Genomic DNA, 15589 nt, shown 5'->3' with positions numbered 1-15589 from the left:
GGGGGGGTCTGGGGGGAAGAGATTTGAATAGTTAGGTTACACAAGAGCGCAGCTGGGTGCCTCTGTGTGAATGCATGGAATTGGCCGTCAGGGTGGAATAATGACAAGACCAGAATTCGGGACAGTTAAATGTTTCCCATCCTAGTCAGGCGAGCGAGAGCGAGGTGAGAGCTCTTGTCAAGAGCACTACTGGAGCCTCCATTATCCGCCTTTGCTAATCAAGTGACGGGGGCTCAAAATTGAAACTACTCACAAGAAATGCTTCTTCAGGACCAGATTATTCTCCAAAATATGATGTTCTTGGCTTCAAACGTGACATCGCAGGCCAGAGGGAGCTTGAGTTATGAAAACGCGAGCTCTCAAAAACCCCGATTTGATCATATTCAGACGGCGGTTTTCATGCGCAACTCCGTCGCTCTGGCAATGCTCGACAGTGGCTGGGGAAAAAGAAAAAGAGCTTTCCTACACACCCACACAACAAATGCCACTTGCTCAGCTAGTGTGTGTGGCCTGAGAGAAACAGAACAGTTGCAGCTGGGCCTTTTTTGTTTTTTTTTGCCAAAACGAAGGAGAGATTCAAAATGAACTACACACACACACACACACACACACACACACACACACACACACACACACACACACACACACACACACAGCAAAACCCAGTAGGTCAGAGACGCTTGCATCATGTTTTTTTTTTTAAAAGCATTTTTGTTTTTTGTCCTGCGCTGGTGGCCCTCCTCCAGCTATGTGCTCTTTGTTCCAGTGTCAGGCAGGGCGAAAAGCTAGTGGAGTGTGTATAGTCCTGCCAGTGCTGCTGAAGACATGAAGACGTTATAACCGGTTAGCTCTGCAGGACTTCTGAAAGGAGGGATGCAACATCTTGATCTGTACACGGGGGGAGGGGGGGGGGGGGGAGAAATCAAAGGTGTTCCTCGCGAGAAAACAGAGAAAAGGGAAAACGGGTGTTTGTGTGGAGAACGTTACAAAATGTGACGCAGACGAGCAAAACAAAGTGGAAAAAACTGGATTCATTCCACCAGCATCAATACAAATTTTCCCGTCCGGCTATGACGGAGTTATGAAATGACCGCCTCTCATGAAAGAGGTGAGAAAGTTCCACGGCGTCGTTATGTAACACTTGCTAACACCTCGGTTATAAAGGCTCCAAATGTGTACGGCAAAACAGCCACGCAGCCAAGTGACGGGTCGCCATGGTCACCGCTTCCGCTGGCAAATCCATCTGACCAGAGACGGACTCCTAATGAGCTCGCTTCTCAAAGGCAACGCAGCGGAAAAACCCGCAGGCTCGTCGGCTCGTTGAAATGAACCGTTGATTGGCCGAGCTTGAGGTCGGGGAGCGGAGATGACAGATTCCCGGGTCGGCTCGGTGTCATTAGTGTAAACGAATGGTGGAAAGAAGGTGTTGTTGTAATAACAATAAGGTTTAAAAAAAATGTCCCAGCGTGTCATCTATCTCCAGCTAAATCTAATGTCGAGGGGACCTCATTTCACTTTACCTACAACTGCCGTTACGTTATTTACCCACATTTTCTTGACACAGCGGCAATTTACTTTATTCTAGTGAGTTATTTCAAACTGCACGACAAACACAGTGAATCCCATTACAGGAGACCCACGATGGCTTCATCCTACCTGATAAGCATCGTCAGTAAAGGCCACATTCTGACATCAAATTCTATTTAAAACACGTCACTGAGCCACACTAATCCACACATGAACACACGCAGTGTAATTAACATTGAGTCAATCCCACATGAAGGATTCTGGGACTTCTTCTTACTGAGGCTACATGCTTGAATTTTCCTCCGCGTCGCCTTCGTGCCGCCGATGTAACACGAGCAGTCTAGACAGAACCCCGGCACTAGTTGACCAGAAACAGAGGTCCCTTTACTCTACTTATGTGTTATCTTAAGAGCTGCTTTCTCCCGGTTTTACACCGCTTAATCCAATTCAAACAGCACTTGAAACAACCTGTGAGCGCTGCTGGCTCTGTGCTAATGGAGAGCGATAATCCTGCGGTACGGAATCAAATGTTTTCAAACCACATTCCCCACATCAATGACTGCGATTTCATTATTACCTTCTACCAGATCTACCTTTTATCTATGTGACTTAATTCCAATCTTTAATTGGAATTAATTCCAATCTTTAATTCCAGTATTCTATTGTAGGTATCTATAGGTTATATAGAGTGATGCTATACAGGTCTGGTGTTTGTCACAGAGCTGCAGCCTTCTGAGCCCCTCGCAAACAGAGTTGTATCCTCGCCTTTAGATAAAGGCAGAGCAGAAAGAAGAAATCCCTTTCATTAGACGATGCAGCGCTGTGACCAGCAGCATTCATCGAGACCAAATAAAAAGGCATAATCAGAGACGTGGAGTAGGTTGCTTCTTGAATAGTAACTCCGTCTAGTGCGGGCTCTGAAGGACGCATTCGGTAGAAATGGGCCTGAGTAAAATGGAGGCGTTATCGGTGGTGTCGTTTCCAAACGCAGCGCGAGGAAATCAGAACTGGAAATTAGAGAAATGTTCGCGTTCCTCCAAATGAATTGGAGACAGCAGGCCGGAGCGTTTTTCAAAATGCACGCTGCGTCCTTCAACGCACCGCTGACTCTCGCTCTCATTTGCTGTTGAAATTATTCAATTCCGAGCACACCAGCAAGTCAATTCTACCGGTCGCGCACAAACAATAGTGTCTGTTTCAGCAGCGTTAGGTTGGAAGAAGTTGTTTTGCAGCAAGAGAGATGCAAATCTGAGACGAGCAGTGTTTTAATTTCATTCTCAATCTATGCGTTCTTTGATACATGCACCAGACAGAAGAAAGAGCAAGTCCAGCGTTTGTGTTTTGCGTGTTACCGGGCTCACCTCCTGGCTTTCACACTCACATCGCTGTCCGTGAACTACTGATGGTGCTCCTGTCATATTGTATCTGACAGCCTCCCTCTGGATCCTCGGGGATAACGTATCGTAGCCGGGCCCCGCTTTGCCTTCAGATGTACATTTATATGAAATGAGTGACGCTCAGACGACCCACGTGCACCAGAGGAGTACACCGAGGTTACGCTCGATAAGCAAATGTACTCTTTATTTCAGTTTCATTAAAGGGGTCCCCTATTTATCAAGCGGAGGAGACAAATGCACTCCCTCGGTTTCAGCTCATCTGTTTGTCGGATGCTGTGGCACGATCATCAGTCTTGTGGAGATAGCTTGTGGACTGATGCAGAAAAATATATTGAAATAGGTTGGATTGATAAAAATGTTCTGAAAACCTGTCCCTTCCCCCTGTTTTTTTTTCTTCTTCTTTTTTTCCATTTGTGTTACCATAGGTGTTATGGAACATATATACTGCAGAAAGCTTCATGATTACATTTACAGCATCTAGTGTTTCCTCTGGTGTTCATTCACTTTTTTATTTTTTCTTTCCTTTTGTGCTTCCATCATCTTTTAAAAGAGTTCTTTTTTTTTTCCTGCTCGCCTTTCGCCGGGTGCATGTTCCTCCTCAACCCCCCCCCCCCCCCCCTCCCCGCCCCACCTCCTCTTTGTCTGAGACCCGGTGAACATTGGTCCCTTCTGCTGTCACTTTCAGCACACTTTACCCGGCTCTCCCGCGTTTGAAGTTCTGTCAACGGCCAGGCTTTGAACTGCCATGTGAGTGTTACCCCCGCACAATGCTTGTCTCCAGAGCTTCGTCTGGTGTGAAATTGTCAGAAGCCATAGGCCACGATCGACACGGGTTGTTTTTTTTTTTTGTACCCTGTTTCGTGCAAGAACGCCCAGCAATGGACCGGACGTGTTCAAGCATGGCTCCAAAAAAACCCATCCTGTTTCATTGTTTAGCGCTGCTACCTTTAGCGCAGCTATCATTTTTTTTTTTTGGTCCCGTTTATGATACCTGAAAAACACGACCTGTTTCCAGTGATATTAAGACCATATATACTTACACTACTTCACATATGACATTATGTTCTCTTATCTCCCACAGTACGTATTAAACAGCTATAGTTACCTGTTACTTTGCAGGTTTCATAAACAAAAATATGATTAACTTATAAGATATGATGCATTATTATAGATTCTACCCCTTAGGAGTGCACAAACAACCTGCAGCTACAATATTAAAATGTGGTTCACATGCGTATTGTGGTAATTATTCTATAATATCATATATTAAATAATTTAGAAAGCAGATATTCTGCATAATGAGCTTTTGTGCTTTGGATGCTACATTTAGTTAAATGAATACCGGTGGTTCTGTTTGTTTGAACCTTTTTTTTTTTTACCACAAGTCACATCCGCTTAATATCACAGCTAAACATTTTGAGAAGCCTACTGCAGAGTTTTACAAATGTTGGTGTTTTTTTTTTCCCCCCTTTTCATTCCAGGTGTCCTTTGCTTTCCATCGATTTCTGTTGGTATGAAAAATCAATACGCAGGCTCTTGACACTTGCTTTGTTTGTGTTATCAATCACAATAAACATCAAGTATGCATTTGAAAAAAATAAAATAAAAATAACATTAATGTTTCAAGGTAGTTCACTGCTGACTTCTCAAATTGATCTGCACACATCGCGCAACGGTAATGTAGCGTTTGCTAGGAAAAATAAATGTACACTTGATGTTCAATGCAATAATCTCACACACCTCCAGCCGTTTCAAGAGCCTGCTTATTGATTTCCATATTGTTTATAAATGAGTGTAAACCAGTGTCGGTCTGGAACAAACTGCACATGATTTATTGTTAAAGTAAAATAGTTTTAGTATTCTTTTTTCTATCACCAATGAATCTAAATGTCTGCGTGTAATGTGAACTGTTTTTGGTTTACAGCCCTGCGCATTCTGCTCTCATCAATCTCATTTCAAGCAGCTGTTTTCAGTACGCTGCCAGGCAAAAAAAATACACACACACACACACACACACACACACACACACACACACACACACACACACACACACACACACACACACAAAGTTAGCAACTAGCTGGTGATTATAGTGGCTCATTTAGCAGCTAGATATTTCCCGCAAGACTCGGTAGAGACAGAAACCGAGCGTAAAGGAGAGTGAATAGAGTGATTATTGGACTTACATTCAGCAGGTGGCCAGAGACGCAACTCTAAATGAATGCTACTGTTGTTCCGGGTCTACTGTTTTATTTCTAATAGGTTATATAACATGTCAGCGTTGGCTTGACAACTGCCCCGTAGAGTAAAAGAAAATCAATGAATGCAGCTTTTTAGTGCCAAAACTTAAAAAAAACCGATTTTTTTCATGCATTCATTCTTTTTTTTTTCGGACATTATTCTACTTTTACCTCAGTAATGGATTTGACTCAGAATAGATATTGGCTTTTTTTTTCTTCTTTCTGTCGCTGCCTCCCCAGAAGTAAACAGGAAATACGTTGCTTTTGTTCCTGTGAGATGGCTCTGGGTCTGCTGCACTGATGCTTTTGTGCGTCAGCCTCATATCTGGGCATGAGGCATCCACTCGGGCTCTTTTAGTTTGGCTGTAGCTGCGCTTGTTAGTCTAATAACACCAGTGGCTGGTAATGACTGCGGCCTCTATGAGTCTCCAGCTGATAAAACCAAACAAAACCCTGTGCAGGAGTCCACTTGTTATAGGAGAGACCCCTGGGGGGAAGGGATTTTTTAGTTGCCGCAGCGATGGCCTGCCTCCATAATGGCTGGGTTGGGCCCGCCGGTGAGAATTTTGTGGCTTGAAGTGTCACCAAATATGTCGCCTCTGCTTTGCGTCCCCCCCCCCCCCCCCGAGCGCTGTCTGCCGTATACCTGCAGTGTCTCTCCCTCCCGGCTCCAAAGATGTGCCACCTCGGCTGAGGATTTCTATTTGTGTAATGCGAGGCGTACTGCATCTCAAAAATACTTTGATCCTAAAATATGCTCTATTGATGATAAGGAAAGAAGTTAATTGAATCCTATGATTTTTTTTTAGTTTTTTTGTTGCCAATCTCCGCTGGCTCTCGCTCAGAGATCCGGGCATGTGCACCTCATTTGAACTGCGAAACTTTATCGCGTGTGCACAGTGCTCGATGTTTACACGTGACGATGAAACGAGGGCACCCCGAGCTCTGAGACGAGGTCCAAATGTTTCAATTTCGCCGCAACATAAGCAATTAGCGAAGCTCTCGTTAGTGTGCTCCCCGCTTTCTCCCCCCCTCTCTCTCTCTCTCTCTCTCTCTCTGTCTCTCTCTCTCTCTCTCTCCTTATCTGTGAATCTGCCTCATCCCTCGTGCCAGCGGGAGATGAATTTGTCTTCGATGTCCTTGGATTCCTGTCTTGTAAACACCATAGGCGGTGAGCACTGTTTACCGGTGCGCATGGCAGGCAAACAGCCGGCTCCTGCATAGCCCGTCCCGTGGGGGCCGAACTCACCTTGTTACCCTTTTAATTAGTAGGAGCAGTTAATAGTGCCGGCCGCTTCTGCCGCCTCAGCACTCCAGCTCCGACTTCAAGAATCCCTCCGATCGATGGCTTAAGAGTCCTGACTGAGACGGGGAGTCGGGGGAGGAGGACGTGTGGGGGGGGGGGGGGGGGGGGGGGGGGGATCCTATTGAGGGAGCGACTCGGGTGCATTCATGATGGTTTTTGGAGAGAAATCAAACAACGTACTATTTTCTTTGGTGGGACCTTTGGGGCGGGTGTATCAATGTCTATTCTCCCTTCTTTTTTTTTCCCCGTGTACATTTGAAGGGATAACAAGGTCTCTGGGTTTCTGGTACGCAGTCCCTCTCGCCCAGTTTCTCCTCTCCCACGTTTCCGCTCCCTCGAAAATGAATGTAATCAAAAAAAAGCAAAGGGTTTGCTCGGCACATTCTATTGTGCCCTTATAAGCTTTTATCCCTTCCAACCGCCCGCCTGCCCCCACCGTGCTCATTTCTTTTCTTGTTTTGATTTAAAGATGCAGTGGAAGTACTTAGCATTTAGATGACATGCTGCTGGAGAGGTGTGATGGATCAGCGCCTCTTCAGAGTACTGAATTTCTTTGACAGCGCCGGGGCCCGGTCGGGACAGACAGAGCGACAGATTGCAGGACGACGGGCCGGGGGGGGGGGGGGGGCTAGCAGAATACCAAGTCCACCTCGCTGCTACAGATAGCCTGGCACAGCCGAGAGGGGAGAGAGCAGCGGCGGCGGCTGCTGCTGGGAATGCCAATGCGCTGCCCAGACAGGCGTCTCGCCTTGGCTCCTCTGATTGGCTAAACAGACCATTAGCTCCGTGATTATGATTAGCCGAGTCATTATCTACACAAAAGTGGCTCATTCGCCAATATCAAGAAGGCGAAGGAGCTGTTTTCTTCCTCCGGTCAAGGGGAAAACTGCATGTTTTCATGCGCCCTCCTGAAGATGAATGTGGGAGGCAAGAGGTGGTTGTTCACAGAGAAACAAAGTGGAGCACTGTTTATCGCCGTACCCTACAGCAAATGTGATAAAAAAAAAAAAAAGTTCTATCTGTGTGATGCCATTGATGGGAGAAAGGAAAGGTCTCCCGGTCGTTAACGCTGATGATGAGGTGGCCATTACTCGCTCGTATTTTCTGGTCGAGGGGAGAAACGTCGTCCTCAGAGGTCATAAAAACTGGGGGAGAACAAAATAACCTTCAGCTTCCAGCGTCTCGCCTTAGACATAATTGGAAGACGCGCCATCTGTGCTTTTAAATGGACATATGCTGCTCTGCGTCCGAGGCAAATGTGCTGAGGGAAAGTTGATTGAAACCTTAGAGGAAGCTGGCCTCTGACCTTCTACTTTTCTTCTTCCAGCCTTTGCCCAAGGAGCCGTCGTAGGATGCAGAGAAAACAGCAAGTATGTGAGTTGTTTTTTTTATGATGCGCCTCATTTGCATACTGAGTGTATAACCCTGCTTCGGTTAACTTCGACATATTAGCGACCGAAGACATTTTGATTGTTCTACCCTGTAGAAGGCATAGAAATAATAACTCCTAAGGGAAGCAGCAGAAACATTGCCTTAATTCCAGGTTGTTTAAGAGTTCGGTGTAGCTCAGACCTGGAATGAATCAGCCATTAGTGTGTATTCCTCATGTACTTTTCAGTTTAAATAGAGATCATTCAGGACTTGGAGGAGACACAATGGAATCCCTCCCATTTCTCAGTATGCATTCACTTTGATGGCGAGACAGAAAAGGGAAATCAAAGGGGGGGTTAACGGGAAGTTTTGGAATGGAAACTCTAAAAAGCTCCGCTGTGGATGCATCAAAGGGAGGAGCTGCTCCATGTGTCCAGGCTCTCGTTTAGGACAAAGGTACAAAACCGATATGATTGGGGGGAAGAAAAAAAAAAAGCTACATTTTAGAAGAATCTCTTTCTAAAAGCTTTGGTGACAGATTCCTGCCGTATTGGATATCAAGCAGGAGTCGGGAGCCGGCTAGCCTTGGTTAAACTTCACTCCCACAAACATTCTTCTTTTCTCTAAAAAAGCAAAACAAGAAAATCAAAAAATCAAAAACGAAATTCCCCTCTCAAGAACATTGATTGAGTATCTGTGAAGCTTTTATATTCGGCAAAAAAAACAACAAACAGGCGTTTTGAATCTGCATGCTTTGCGTCTCCAAGCCAATATTCTAAGATTGATATCCCCTCTTCCACCGAGAAAACAAAATGAATCACGCACAATTACCGAGGACAGGGAGAAAAGGGGAATTGGGGGCGTCATAAATATTTATTTGCCAGCCCTGGGAATTTGTGCAATTCTGTGTGGATTTGCCAACTCATATTTAAGTGTCTGCATGATTTATATGGGCGGTCTTGGGTGTCACAATTGTCCACTGTCACTGTGAATCATTTATGTATTAACATTTATGGATTTATCCATATAACATATTCATGGCAGAGTTCTATTATCATTCAAATGGCTTTCTTGATCAAATGATTGGCTAAATTAAGTCATTAGCTCCAGAATTTCATTGGAGGTGAAACATATTCCATGTGGAATGGAATATATTAGCTCATACACTCATGGACCAATCCCTTTTAAAGAATCATTCACACAGTTTGATTTGATAAAGCTCAAATAAAGCCCCGTTCAGGCATGGAATACGTCAAATTACTGGTTTTATGTGTCTTATTTAATGGCTTTTTGTCAGACACGTTTCCGTTATTCATTGTTATTATTAATTCTATCAATTATGTCAATAATCATTCAGACGCCAGTCTTATAATAATGAACAGTGCACGAGCAGAGAATGCAAAACCTTGATTTGTCATTTGTCATTTAATTTTGAATTGGTTTAGATGTTTTGCTGAAACATACGGGGGGGGGCACTGGTCTGATTGTAATTCTTATTTATAAAAAAAAGAATAATATCCTCAACAGCTTAAAACTGTCTCATTCAGCGTTTTGGGATTCATTAAACTGCATTTATTCTTGATTAAAAAAACAAATGACAAAGCGCTTTTTTTTTTTTTTTTTGCAGGAATGTGACACAAAACAGTTGCATAAGTAGGCAATCAATGCCATTGTCTCCCCAAAATGAGTCCTGAAATCCCCCCAATAGTCAAGGCACTCTGCTTAAGGTACAACAAATAAATTAATAAATACGTTTCTCTATATATCAGTAATCATAATGAAGTGTGTTAATACATGTATCAGCTTTCTCTAACAAAAGGCCAAACATTTGTATTCTCTGTGCATATTTAACGTCGCTTTGTGTCGCGGTTTAGCTTGAATGCAGTGGCGTTCAGCTCGTAAGTTGTCTTACGTAAAATGTTAACCGTTTGACCCGGTGAGGCCTCCACCGCGACGCGTCACACATGTCGAAGTGTCCCGAAAACCAACCGCGTCTCGTGATTGTGACCCGTCTTCTTTCTTCGTTCAGGCTCATCGTCACCCATGCTATACGAGAGGAACTGAGACCGATCTCTACACCAGAACATTGAGTCCATTCACCAACGAGATGCCCAAACTTAACACCAGGTTTGACCTTCAATACTAAAATAAATAAATAAGTGATTATCCGGAGTTTTCTCCAATCCCCGCAGTGAAAGACTCTCGGCAGACACTTCTGAGAACTCTGAGAAGTGAGCAGCACCTCCATCGGCATTGAATCTCCACCGCAGCCAAATTCTTGGACACATCACAGGAACTGAAATCCCCGTGAGGAACATTTATCAACGGGGCAGTGGAATATTCAGTGAAGTACTTTACCTTTTTATTTTTGTCCTTGTTATCCGACATCGAGTCTGCAGGGGACAGCTCCTTGAAGATTTTTTTCCTACCTTTTGTGGCTTGATTTAGACTTGTCAGAAGGTCTTTCAGAAGTCCATCCCGTTCATCTTCTTTACTATCCCTGCTATGAAGCCGTCCGGGGGGGGTTATATTCCAGCCAAGCTCCTTTAATGACGGCTTACTGCTGAGGAGTGATGACTCTGCAGCGGTTGAGCCAGGCCGCATTGTCCGTTGGATTCTTTCTCTCATTTGGCTGATGGGTGAAACTTTACACCTCTGCATATATACACACACACACACACACACACACACACACACGGGACGGAAGGTTTGTGAGAAAGCATGGACGTCTCTTGGACTGTCGCAGAAGAGACGACAGAGACGACAGAGACGAGTTGACTCGATGACTGAAGGTGGCCGCGGTGAAATGTGGACATTTTAAGCGTCTTAGCTTATAACTTATGTTGTTTTTTTGTTTTTTTTAATGTGGTGCCAACATAGACTAGAAGAGTAGTTTTTGTCAATGAACCTCACACATCTTGTACACACCACCGGGAGCATTTAGCAGATGTGGAGCCCTGGCCTCATGTTAATGGTCTGTTTGTTTGTGCGCGCGTGGTTTTGCATCACTCCACATAAGAATGTGTGCATGTGTGCGTGCACATCCAGAGATACACTGTGAAATAAGTCATATCCAACGCATCAGTCATACTCTTGTATAGTTTTGGGACGCGCCCAGACCAGAGCTCACCATCTGGCGAGAGAAGCATTTGCGATTTTACAGATGCTGGATATCATTTTAATCTTCACGGGTGAATCCTGGGATTGACTTTTCTGTTTCTTTTCTTTAGTACATAGAGATATTTATATTGGGGGTGTGGGGGAGGGTGGGTCGTCTGGGGACAGATCTGCAGTGTGTCGCATAAGTTAAATTCTGTAATTAAAATCAATTCATGCGTGATTACATGTATTCAGAATCCTTGTCTAAATTGACTATATTTTGATATGAAATGTTTTTGGCTAGCTGGACGTGCTATTTGCTGATTTCAGATGCTTGATATATTTGAAATGATGTATATATACATATATATATATATATTCAATTAATGTATTTTATGTTCCGTGGGTCTCATTTCAAGCGGAGGCAAAGCAAAGGAGAAGCACAAGAGGCATTCTTCTGAGAGAAGTACAAGAGGTGGACAAATTAACAAGAACACCAGCAAGATATTACAAAGACACAATGAAAATAAAACACGATGTATGAAGGTACGGTCAACCCGAAGTCTCAAAAAATAGCCTTTCGCACAGCAAGTGTTTGTTGCAGGGCAATTACAATAGATTTGCACAGGTGTTCCTGTTAATGTGTCCACATCCTGTTTTTTTTTTTTTTTTCATTTCTTTGTACTAAAAGATCCTGTACATCTCCATCTTAATGTATGCATTTGAGGATATAAAGAGAGCGTCCGCTCCCGGGAGCTGCGGAGTGTCTATTTGGTGTTTGTGCGTGAGTGTTTTTCCAGGTCAACAGTGGTCTGTGAGTGAGGAAATACCAATTTCCACCTGATCCTATACCTTTGATTTCATGCTGCCTTTTATTTATTGCTCCTTTGGTTTGCGCTCACCGTAAATAAATTGCCCCTTTGAGTGACTGTCAACGCAGGAACTGCTGCAACCGAGGCAGAGGCAGAGGAGATTTAAATTTGAGCAAAATCTAAGAAAAGAACCCAAAAATATCCGGACATCTACTTGCAAAGTTGTCGGGAAAAAATGTCAACACCTGACAGTGAGTGGCAATTTCTACCAGCATATATAATCAAGGTTCTGCCAGTCCTAGCACAGAGCCTGACTCTCTGGTGCACGAGGGACTATCTAGTGCCCCAAGCTGAGGGAGTGCCCTGAAATAAATGTTCAGGGCTATAAATGCCTTTTGTGGTCTATATATAAATATTTTATACCGTTATTTCACGCGGCCCTTGTTGTGAAAGAGGCTTTGGTTGAAAACTACAGTACTACAAGGTCAATTACTTCCTAAACGGGGACACGGCAACAGTATCTGAGACAAACTGGAACAATAAAAAAAAAAAAAAGAACAAAGTGTTCTTGTGGAGACTGAAATGAAACTGGGTAACACTGTCTATGAAGCCCATGATGTATTGTAATGTAGGCTTCTGCATAAGGGTTTATGACAGCAGCATATTACATTGCAAAAGATGCCACAATGCCTCATGCGAGGGATAATCCACAATGTGGTGGATCGGAATATGTAACGCACGGTGTGCCTCATGATCTTTCCCACTTGTGTCATGGCCGCTTATTCCAGAAATATACAGTAAATATTTTAGTATGTATTCTGGGTGACAATGAGGTCTTTTAGGGAAACACTTTAAATCACCCAAATTTAGTTTTTTGGTTAACCTTGGAACCCTCTAGCATTAAACATAATTTTACTACTTTATAAAAGTAGGAGACGCCAGCTGTTGTGACCGCTGAAACCAGCAGCCCTCCAGCTATTAGTAATAATTTAGAAAAATTATGAGGTTGCTATGCCTCTAGTCCAAAGTTACACTTCTTTCCAGGAGACCTTAAAGAAATCATCAGGAAATGATGGACCCCCGTAAAATAAAGCGTTGCCATGCTTTCTATGAATATTATTGATGGAGAGTGCTCTTCTACTTGCCACAATGTTTGTACGAGATAATAGAAATAGGTAATATTTGTTGTATGAACGGTGAAAATGTAATACCCCCAGCACGCAGCGTCATCAGCAATATCTTGCGCTCCAGTTGGTTGTAGAAAATCGAAGACTTGCGGTTGCTGCCGAGCCAGTATTCCCACTCAACTCCCACTCAGTTAGAGATGTTCTTTCAACGAGGATCGCGCTGCTGCTCCCTTCCAATTTCCAGTGTCTGTCTTGCTGTCTCAGGGTTTTGAATGTGGGCTGCTGTCAGGATCAACAAATGGTACGAAGGCGGCGTGAGCTGAAAAAGCTGAGCTGTCAGGAAGCTCTAACCACACTTTGTGTACTCTGACTGCAGGGAGAGCAGAATGTCTGTCAGACCTTACTCTTCTTCAATGCAAACACGATGATTTAGAATCGATTTAACTAATTATTATGTTCATTCTTGTAATGACGTATGTCCTTTGTATTACAGGTTATAAAGGCTTAAAGAAGGCCTTATAATGCATTTCTCCTGTTATAATGTGGTAGTGTATAAAGGTATCTGACACAGGTATGGGCTTCGTGTAACATGACAATGATCACCAATTAGCAATTGGTAGAATTGAGAATCTGTTCAGTAATTGATAAATGAAAAGAGTATGTGGATATGTCTGTGACTTGTGGATTTATTAGCGTACGATAAATGGCGGCATATGAGCAGAAGAAGAGCTAAAAGTCACCACGTCTGAGAGCTTTATTTCTGAGCTACACACCTTCTCAACTTTTATCAAGTAGCGCATAGCAACAACCGTCAAGCAACAATAATAGCACCTGACACTCAGGCGGTTCCCGTCTTACAGGCTGCTTTTCTGTGTTCAAAAAAAGTAATTGCGTCGGCACTTGTGGGATGTCGTTGCGCTCTTCAATAAAAAACCTTCAGTTGCAGGATGGACGAGTGTTTCAGCACTGCATGCCGTCGTCTTTGTATTTCTGTTTTTGCCACAGAGTCCTCCACATCCACAATAGATCCCCGGCCGAGCCTAATGAGACACAAACACACCCCCGAGGCTCAGGCTGGCTTGCTAAACAAAGCGTTGTCGAACAGCGCTGCAGTGTAGCGAATTAGCATTTATGTCCACATAAAAATCCATTTACTGATCCATTAGCTTAGCATAGTGCTAATGAGTTGCCAGTGATGGCTCTCAAGAGACGTTGGTTAGCAAGTGAATCGTCATTAAAGGTAGACGCCTACAGGGTAACGGCTTTTATACACGTTCAATGCGTTGATAAGATTCAAGTTTTCTTTCATCTCTTTTCACATGCTGCCCAGACACCTGCATGTTTGCCTTGTGGGAAATGGAAGTGCCGCTGTCACATGAAATCTGTTGTACCATCCCTCAAACTAACACTGAGGAGGTGGCTGCACTCAACAATTACAAGCTGTCCCAGATAAGCAGAGCAGCACTGGCTTGCAGAAAGACTTCATCCACGGTAAGTGAAAAGTAGAATCAAAAGGTATCAGTGGACTGAGCCCTAAGCAGCAGCTTGTATCGACCGAGAGATTTCTGTAGGGATTTCTGACCATTTTATTTTCGTGGCCCTTGCTCTCCGTTATTACAACAGACAATTCAATGTCAAATTCAGACCTGTTTGTAGGTGAAGGCAGACTATACGCAGCGCGGCACTTGACACCGATGAACGTGAAGAGCAGACATGCGGCTTGAATTAAATGTCATTCACACCACTGAGTGATTTCCTCTGAGGAGGGAACGATATCGGCCTCATCTGAAAAATGTTTCCTTGCTGCCGAAAGCCTTTTCAGTCCGGGGCCCCTTGTTGCTGCGCTTCCACACTGAAGGGGAGTCGGCTCCGGGGGCCAAGACGAAGGTAGGTCCAATAAAACGGTCGTTTTGCTAGAGCAACACAAGCTAATTTATCATTCTCCAGGGGTCAGGCGACGCTCCCCTGGTTGTGAATTTTAATGTTGTTTTTTTATGGGTCTTACAGTAATAAACTCTATTTTGCTGCGAGCGTTTATGCAGAAGAGCACAACATCCTTCACTCGGATCATTTAGTGAGTCAAGGAGAGAGGGGGCCATAGCAGCATTTAACCAATAGAGTCATCACTTTCTAAGAGGACTCAGTGAGGTGAAATATTGAAGGTATTGGGAAAGTTATGGGAGTCGTTCACATGCTAGATTATATTACTACTTACTCAGAGGAAGTACTATTTCAGGAGTGATGTCATAGCCTTCTACTGTATCAGAATTAGACCGATTGAGCTGCTCCATCGCTCCATTGCTGGTGTTGTTTGTAGCCATGCTAGCGACACGGCTCTGTGGACGCCAATGTCGTTCAGTCGATCGCTTCGCCTCTGCGGTCTAGACATTCATGGACCCTGGTGAATCCATAATGGATTGGCATGACAGTGGGAACATGCATGTCCCCCTCAGGGTGAACTTTAAAACATTTGTCGACCCTTTAACTTCCATCATCGGGTCAACATTTAAATTTGAGCAAAACTTTGATTTATGACCAAATACCGGCCAAACTTCAGCCTCAGCTGTACTTTAAGTTCTAATTAGCAAACGTTAGCATTGGCAGCACACTAAACTAGGATGGTTAACATGGCAAATATTATACATGCTTAGCATTAGAACGTTAGCATTGTGAGTATGTTAGCATATGTTGACGTTAGCGTTCAGGTCAA

The 15589-nt window shown here is 43.9% G+C and overlaps 1 protein-coding gene across 6 annotated transcripts in view; it reads left to right on the top strand.

Annotated features, from left to right (window-relative positions):
• tafa5l (TAFA chemokine like family member 5, like) overlaps positions 1-11111 on the top strand; it is a 41937-nt gene extending 30826 nt beyond the window's left edge. For 4 of the 6 annotated variants that reach the window (XM_068705279.1, XM_068705280.1, XM_068705278.1 and 1 more), the window contains 2 exons: positions 7798-7840; positions 9871-11111. In XM_068705279.1, coding sequence (XP_068561380.1) covers positions 7798-7821 — 24 coding nt within the window. In that variant the 3' untranslated portion in view covers positions 7822-7840; positions 9871-11111. Of the gene's footprint in view, positions 1-7797; positions 7845-9468; positions 9569-9870 lie in introns of all 6 variants that reach the window. The other 2 variants (XR_011102222.1, XM_068705281.1) reach the window with 2 other exon arrangements.
• Positions 11112-15589: the final 4478 nt, after the last annotated feature.

The sequence above is a fragment of the Cebidichthys violaceus genome, unplaced genomic scaffold (assembly GCF_023349555.1).
Source record: "Cebidichthys violaceus isolate CVI_PGR_0920_01 unplaced genomic scaffold, fCebVio1.0.p SCAF_112, whole genome shotgun sequence".
In the NCBI taxonomy this organism is placed as follows: Eukaryota; Metazoa; Chordata; class Actinopteri; order Perciformes; family Stichaeidae; genus Cebidichthys; species Cebidichthys violaceus.
This window is presented reverse-complemented; position numbering and strand designations above follow the sequence as displayed.